Source organism: Otolemur garnettii, unplaced genomic scaffold (assembly GCF_000181295.1).
Source record: "Otolemur garnettii isolate 467f Iridium unplaced genomic scaffold, OtoGar3 scaffold00003, whole genome shotgun sequence".
NCBI classification, from domain to species: domain Eukaryota; kingdom Metazoa; phylum Chordata; class Mammalia; order Primates; family Galagidae; genus Otolemur; species Otolemur garnettii.
In genome coordinates this window covers 30,255,487-30,264,270 of record NW_003852398.1, presented here as the reverse complement: position 1 = coordinate 30,264,270, position 8,784 = coordinate 30,255,487, and the positions used below count along the sequence as shown (strand labels likewise).

Here is an 8,784-nt window from a genome sequence, read left to right as displayed (position 1 = left end):
GGAAAGGTCATTGGAAACCAAGAAGGGGGAGGCGGAGAGGAGTGGGGGGTGTAACAACTTAGCAGGTGCAATGAACACTATTCAGGTGACGGGCACACTAAAGCTCCAACTTCAGTATTATAAAAGGTATCCATGTAAAAAAACATTTTGACTCCCTTGATATATTAAAATAACAATTGTTTCAAAAGAACAAGGGCTCTAGAATAAGGCAACCTGAGTTCAGAGCTCATAACTGCCATCCCCTGGCTGTATCACCTTACACAAGTTACTAAATCACTTTGTGCCTCAGTCATCCTGTCTTATGAATGGGGATAATGAGTATCTATCTCAAAGGGCTACCTAGATCAAATGAGACAATCCACACACACACTTAGGAGGACGTGCTCCGTAATTAGTTATTAATATTATACCTTCTGCCCTCCCCGCAGCCTTTAGGCTAAGTACATAATTTATTGTTCCATGCCATTGCAGGTGCCTCGAGCAAAGGCCTTATGCAACTACAGAGGGCAGAGTCCTGGTGACCTGAGGTTTAATAAGGGAGATGTCATCGTTCTCCGGAGACAGCTTGACGAGAACTGGTACCAGGGGGAGGTCAATGGCACCAGTGGGATCTTCCCAGCCAGCTCTGTGGAAATCATCAAGCAGCTGCCCCCACCACCCCCTCTCTGCAGGGCCCTCTACAACTTTGACCTGAGAGACAAGGACAAGAATGAGAACCAAGATTGCCTGACCTTCCTCAAGGTAAGAGTCTGGGGAGCCACCGAGGTCTCCAGGGACCACCTGGGGACTGTGGCCAAACCTGGAGTCATTTGTTTAACATTTGCTTATTTTTTAATCATATACATTTTATACATAAATGTATATATGTATGTGCATGTATATGTGAGTGTGTTGCATATATATGTAATGTGTGTGCATAACTCAAACTACATGGAAATGAAATCGCTAGAGAAATCTAAGAGTTTAACAGAGTCCTTAAGCCTTTTCCATTCCAATTACAAAAATACATATTCACACATTCTTTTATTCATTCATTCTGCAGTCAGTTTTGAGCACTTATTATTTGCAGGTGCTGGGATTAGAGCATGAACAAGTTACAGTCCCTCCTGTCCTGGGAGGGGAATGGGAGGAACAGACATGTGAGCAGAAAATTAAAAACCACTTGATAACATGCTATGCGAACCGTGGCTGCTGCCTCTTTATCACGTATCTGTAGGGATATTCTTGCCGACCAAGTTATGGCCATCTAATTCTACTCAATTACAACATTCTATTTTGTTGCAAACATATCATTCAAAACACTCCAGACGGGCCAGGTGCAGTGGCTCATGCCTGTAATCCTAGCATTCTGGGAGGATAGCTTGAGCTCAGGAGTTCAAGACCAGCCTGAGCAAAAGCAAGACCCTGTCTCTACTAAAAAAAAAAAAAATTAGCCAGGTGTTGTGGCAGGTGCCTGTAGTCCCAGGTATGCAAGAAGCTGAAGGAGGAGGATTGCTTGAACTCAGGAGTTTGAAGTTGCTGTAAGACACAGCACTCTAGCCTGCGCAACAGAGTGAGACGGTCTTTAAAAAACAAACAAAACACAACAAACAAAAAACCACTCAGACATACACTGCTACGTAATCATACCTTTATACACAAATAACCCCTTACAAGATATGTTTTCCAAACACTTAATTACCCTAAGATTCTTTTGGCCTCTCTTTTTCACCGCATGGTTCTTCACCATTCACAAGTAACAACAATTCTCCTAAAATCCAGGCTCCTTTAACTCTCTCCATTCAGTATTTGTTATTCCCTAAACATTCAAATTCTCTCATAGAAATCAAAGTTGGAGTTGTTTTCATTCTTTTTCTACTTTCATCTGATAAGTAGCTCAGATATCAGATACACAAGAGGCGGCACTGTTACTATTGGTCTCTGGAAAATATTTTTATTCTATCACTACCCAAAATGAGATCTACTTCAGATTCCCTCCAACTAGGTAACCTTACGGTCAGACGGAATCTCCCAAGGTAGGTCAATCTACAGCCTGAATAGCAAAGTTTAAACTTAGACTTCCGTTCAGTTCCACATTTATTGAGTATCTATTTGTGACAGGCTTTAGACACTGAGCTCTGGGGACAAAGCTGGAGGGAGACATAAGCAAGCAGGAAGCGCCATGTGCTTCCCTGACCTTCTCTGGGAATTTACAAAGGGGACCCTTACTCTACATGGTCATTCATCCCTGTGCCTGTCCGTGTGCCAAGCTGGTTACTGGGGACAGAGTGATGAGTGATAGCCCTTACCTTCACAGAGCTGGCAGTCTGTGAAGAAACAAATTCATAAATGAGAAATTATGACCAAAGAAATCAGGAGAGAGGGTTTGACCCATTCTAGAATGCTAAGACTTGACAAGGAAATCTCATGGTTTTTCTAAACTGAGCATGCCACACAAAGCTGCCTTTTTCTATCTCAGTAAATTGTATGATTGATTCAAATGTTCATGTGCTTTATGCATGCATGCATGCATTTAAGAAATATTTACTGGATGACTACGAAGTGGGAACCACTGTGTTAGGTGCTAGCAACAACAGAGATAAACAAAAATGGACACAGGCGCTGTACAAGTGGAGGTTGTGGTCAGATAAGGTGGACAGACATGAAATTACAACCTATAAATGTGGACTTGCCACTCTGTAATAACCTATAAATGTGTTACATGCAAACCTACAAATGTGTACTGGCAAGTATGTGAGAAGCAGCTAAGAAAAGACATCAGGCAGTAATAAATTTAGATTTGGATTAATCCAGATTAATGAGGCACATAAAATAGAAAATCACAGAGATCCAAAGGTCCTTTTTGCGCATATGTGAGAGACAGGGTCTTGTTCCTTTGTCCAGGCTAGAGAGCAGTGGCATCATCATCACAGCTCACTGCAACCTCAGGCTCCTGGGCTCAAGGGATCCTCCTTCCTCAGCCTCCTGAGCAGCTGGGTCTACAGGCACCTGCCACCAAGCCCCACTAATTTTTCTATTTTTTTCTAGAAACAGGGTCTTCATGTCCCTTGCGCTGGTCTTGAACTCTTAGCCTCAAGTCCCAAAGTGCGAGGATTACAGGCATGAGCCACTGATACAGATTTAGGTTGACGAACATGTACGCACCTGGAAAAGTGTTCCTGATGTGGTATTTTAAGAAAATCATTGTGTTCTATACGACTTCATATGTGTGAAGTACAAGAATAGACCAAATGAACGCACAGAGCTAGACGTCAGAAGAGTTACCTCTTGCTAGATTGTGGGCAAGGGCACAAAGGGCAATCTGGGTGTTGGAAGTGTTCTGTATCTTGGTCTTTTGTGGATATATTCAAATACAGAACTTGCTTAAGCTTTACACCTAAGATTTATGCACATCATTGTAGGCATGTGTGTGGTTTTGGCAGTTTATAAAATCAGTGTTTATATATATAAACATATACGCATGTTTACATGTATATTATATATGTTTTATCTTGATAAAAAAGTATGTAGAGAAAATATGTTAATCTGTTAACAGTGGTTGTATCTATATTGTGGTAGAATTTTTTTTCCTTGTTTTGCTTATCTGCATTTTCAGAGATTCCTAAAAATTTACATATGACCTTCTGTAATAAGAAAAATTTGAATAACAAACTGCTTTGGGCCTGGTGCCCTAGCTTACACCTATACTTCTAGCACTCTGAGAGACTGAGGTAGGATGATAGCCTGAGCTCAGGACTTTGAGACCAGCCTGAGCAAGAGCAAGACTCCATGAAAAAAAATTAGCCATGCCTTGTGCCATGAGCCTGTAGTCCCACCTGCTCCAGGGGCTGAGGCAGGAGGATCACTTGAGCCCACAAGTTTGAAGCTGCTGTGAGCAGGGCACACAGGGCACTCTAGCCTGGGCAGCAGAGTGAGACTGTGTCAAAACATAACCAAAAAAATGTCAAAAACCAACCAAACAAACAAACAAAAAAAACTGGCCTTATGTTTGATATGTTGAAAATGAATAGATTCTAAAAAGTCTTGAAAATGAGAATAAAATTCATTCTTCTTTTTGCTAAGCTAAAGGTATCTTTCCCTATGGCTTCCATCTTGATTTCCCCCATCAGATTAATTTAAATGAAAAGCTTAGACCCTCCTGGTGATTACAAATTAGAAACATTTTCAAGTTTTCCTGCTGGATTCTCTTGATCCTCCAAATTATTTCTACTCCACTTATGGCCTCGGTGACCCAAATACCACCCTTTAGAGAGAAAGTTCATTTTAGCAGGAAGATTTCCTAAATAAATCATGCACGAGCCACATTCCTTGCACCTTATGCCATCTGGGACTCCAAACCGATCTCCCCTGAAAGCTTTTACCACCTAGAAACTGAGAGGAAATGCTGACCGTGAGCCTTTCTCTTTCAGGATGATATCATCACTGTGATCAGCCGAGTGGACGAGAACTGGGCAGAAGGCAAGCTGGGAGATAAAGTCGGCATCTTCCCTATCTTGTTTGTAGAGGTACGTGAGTATCAAGTTTGCATCGCATTCGAGCTGGCTCAGAAACACACACACACCACAGTGCTGCCTGACAGCAGCTCCTATGTGATAGGAGGCTTATTTCAGAACTGACTAAAACCTGTAAGGAAAAGATGTCAGATGAAAATACCCAAATCTGGCAAGAGTGTGAGAAGTGGGCCTGTTCCATTCTGCTGGGGGAAGTGCAAATATCCAAACTAACACTCAGATCAAAAACCTTAAAAATGTGTGTCTCCATGTCTGAGAGTTTATTGTAAAGAAATATTTAAGTAAGCATACAAAGACAGGTGCATGAAATGTGCGAAAATGTTCACTATATCATCAGGGTGGTTGTGTGTTAGGACGAAAAACCAGAAATAATCTAAATATCCAATACTAAGGATTGAGTTTTTAAAAACGAAAGTGATGGAAAAATATATACCTATTACAACTAATGTTGGAGAATAATATCATGAAGTATTTGATATTGTGGAAAAATGTATGATTTATTGTTAAGTACTTTTTAGAATATTACAAGGGTACATACATTTTGGTCACATAGTTTGCTTTGTACGTTTCAGGTCACAGTTATAAGTGCGCCCTTCACCCAGAATGTGTGCCCGGTTACCTGTTAGGTGTGAATTAACCCAATTCCCTCCCCACTTCCCTGATTCCCTTTGAGGGTTACTTCCATATGTGCACCTAAGTGTTGATAAACGAGTTCCAATTTAGTATTGAATATATGTGTTGTTTGTTTTCCATTCTTGCAATACTTCACTTAGAAGAATTGTCTTCAGGTCCATCCGGGTTGTACAAAAGATACTGGCTCACCATTTTTTATGGCTGAATAGTACTCTCTGGTATACAAATACCACATTTTATCAATCCACTGATGTATTTATTGATGGGCATTTGGGTTGTTCCCACATGCTTGCAATTGTGAATTGTGCTGCTGTAAACATTCAAGTGCAAGTGTCTTTAGGATAAAATGTCCCTTTTTCTTTCGGGTAAATACCTAGTAGTGACACTGCTGGATTGATGGTAGGTCTACGTTTAATTCTTTGGGGTATCTTCATACTTCCTCTTATAGAGGTTGGACTACTTTGCAGTCTCACCAACAGTGTATCAGAGTCTCTCCACGTCCACAGCAGCACTTGCTATTTTGGGACGTCCTAGTTCACAGCAACCTCAAACTCTTGGGTTCAAATGATCCTCCCAGGCTCAGCGCCTGTGGCTCAAGCAGCTAAGGCACCAGCCACATACACCTGAGCTGATGGGTTCGAATCCAGCTTGGGCCCACCAAACAGCAATGACAGCTGCAACCAAAAAATAGTCGGGCGTTGTGGCGGACACCTATAGTCCCAGCTACTTGAGAGGCAGAAGCAAGAGAATCACTTGAGCCCAGGAATTGGAGGTTGCTGTGAGCTATGATGGCACAGCACTCTACCCAGGGTGACAGCTTGAGGCTCTGTCTCAAAAAAAAAAAAAAAAGATCCTCCTACCTAAGCCTCCTGAGTAGCTGGGACTGTAAGCACCAGCCACCTCATCCAACTAACTCTTCTATTTTGAGTAGAGGTGGGATCTCACTCTTGCTCAGGCTGGTCTTGAACTCCTGAGCGTAAGCAATCCTCCTGCCTCAGCTTCCCAGAGTGCTGGGATTACAGGCGTCAGACACCACAGCCCGCCTGTTTGGGGGTTTTCACTGGGGTTATGAGATATCTCACTGTGGTTTTGATGTGCATTTCCCTAATGACTAGAGATGTTGAGCACTTTTTCATGTGTTTTTGGCTGTTAGACTATCTTCCTTTGAAAAGTTTCTGTTCATTTCTTTTACCCACTTGTTAATGGGGTTGTTTAGGTTTTTTCCATGTTGATTTGCTTGAGTTCTTTGTAGAGTCTGACTCTCAGGGCTTTATCAAATTTATAGCATGCAAATATTTTCTCTCCTCACATGGGTTGTCTATCAACTCTATCAATTATGCTCTTGGCTGTGCAGAAGAAACTTTTTTGATCAGGTTCCACTTGTTTATTTTTGTTGTTGCTGTGATTGCTTTTAAAGTCTTCTTCATAAATTCTTTCTATTGCTAAGTATGATTTTAAAAAGTATACAGTTCCAGGTTTGCAAGATAAAGAAGTTCTGGAAATGTGTTTGAATGCATATGAATACACTTAACACTACTGAACTGTATACTTAAAACTGGTTAAGATGAGTTTGGGAAAAAGTACATAGCACAGAAAAATGGCCAAGATGGCAGCCTTTTCTAATGTTTCAGTTTTATTGATATATAATATTTTACATAATTATGGGGTACATACATATTGTGTTACATGCACAGAATGTTAGTAATCAAGTCATGGTATTCCCATCACCTTGAGTGTCTATCATTTCCATGTGTTGGAAACATTTCAAATCTCTCTTTTGGCCAATTTGAAATAGACAGTACATTGTTGTTAACCATAGTCACTCTGCTATCATATGGTAACTTTTATGCTATATTTATTTCACAATAAAAAATAAGTTGAACCATATGAAGCAAGCTTCATTTATATGAGTGTATATTAATGGATATAGGACTAGAAGGACGTGTACCAAAATATTAACAGTAGTGATTGCTAGATGGTGAGATTCTAGATTATTTTAATTTTATTCTGCCAATTTGTATTTTCTGAGTCTTCTGAAATGAGCATACATTCATCACTTCTTTAAAAAAAAAAAAAAAGCTACTCTAAAGAAAGAAAGAAAACGTGCTAGGCTATCTATTTCTTCAGTGTGATAATGTAACTTGTAGTCTCTAACCTTGCCAGCTATGAGCCTCACCCTAGCTTGAAGCAAGTCATTAAAAATTTAAAGGAGAGGTTTCCTGTTTAACTGCATTTTATTGGGTGTACACATAAAACATCCCCAATAAAAACTGGTAGTGGAGAGCTAAGAAAGAAGTAAATAGCATACTCTCTCCCCTCTATGAAGGTGGGGTGAAAGCAGAACAGAAGCATAATTAAGGAAGTATTTGATATTATGGAAAAGGACCCCTTCTTCCTGTTATAAGAGCTAAGGCAGGCTCTGAAATGAATGGTGTACTCAGAGAGTTGTACAGCTTTCAAGGTTCCCTGGCTTCATATAGTTCAACTTATTTTTTTTTTAATTGTGGTAAAAAAAAAAAAAAACACATAACATAAAGTTTACCATATGATAGCAGAATAGGGTGATTAGAGCTAGCAAGTTTCTCTGTATGCCCCCTATCAATCAGTACTGAAGGAAAGAGCAGTTGAAGAAGGGCATGAAGGGCCCGGAGAGGTTGGTCCTGTCCTGTCTCTGCTACATGATATTCTCTTTCCTGATGCTTTTTCTCTTGCTGGGGCTCCTTCCAGGTGTATGCATCCAATGCTCTTCACCGGTCAGGTTTCACTCATTTTACAAGGCTCAGATAGAAACCTACTTTATCTGTAAAATTTCAGCTACTAGTTAAAACCTTAGTGGTCTCCTTCCTTTCTGAACACCTGATGGGTCTGTTGATTGTATTTCACAGGCTAGCTTAACACAGAATAGGTACTCAGTTAAAAAAAAAAAAATAGCTTAACAAGTGAATGAATTAAAAATGATTTGGAAGGTAGTCAGAGCTACTACTAGGAAAAAATTTAGAAAACAAACCGTTCAGTGTGACCCTGCCCTAGGCATGTATTTAATCATTCAGCTAATCTTTCATTGAGTGCATGTGGTGCCTGGTCCTGTGCAAAGTTCTGAAGATACAAAACAGACATGGGTCCCTGCTCTCGGGAACTGTAAAGCCAGACAGTAGTCCTGTAATTACAAGTGTGAGGAATGACGCAAAGACCTCAGTAGAGGAAACTATTAGGGGATTATGCTGGGCAAGGAGCTGGCAGATGTCACTTATGCCATTTACAACACTTATGCCAAGATCTGACAGATGATTTTCTGTTGTTGTTGAGACAGAGTCTCAGTCAGTTGCTCTGGGTAGAATGTGGTGGCATCATAGCTCATAGCAACCTCAAACTCGTGGGCTCAAGTGATCCTCTTGCCTCAGCCTCCCAAGTAGCTGGGACTACAGGCGCTTGTCACAACACCTGGCTAATTTATCTATTTGTTAGTAAAGACAGCATATCACTCTTGCTCAGGGTGGTCTCACTCTTGCTTAGAGTTGTGAGGCTGGGCACAGTGGACCATTAACACCCCCAGAGTGTTAATCCTAACACTCTGGGAGGCTAAAGCAGGTGGATTGCTTGAGCTCAGGAGTTCAAGACTAATCTGAGCAAGAGTGATACC

At 40.8% G+C, this 8,784-nt stretch overlaps 1 protein-coding gene across 1 annotated transcript in view; it reads left to right on the top strand.

The window, feature by feature from the left end:
• The window catches only part of SH3RF2 (SH3 domain containing ring finger 2), a 120,738-nt gene that overhangs the window by 56,573 nt on the left and 55,381 nt on the right, over positions 1-8,784 (top strand). Inside the window, exons 2-3 of the mRNA XM_012806904.2 lie at positions 472-741; positions 4,410-4,505. Of these exons, the coding sequence (XP_012662358.1) occupies positions 472-741; positions 4,410-4,505 (366 nt within the window). The remainder of the gene's footprint in view (positions 1-471; positions 742-4,409; positions 4,506-8,784) is intronic.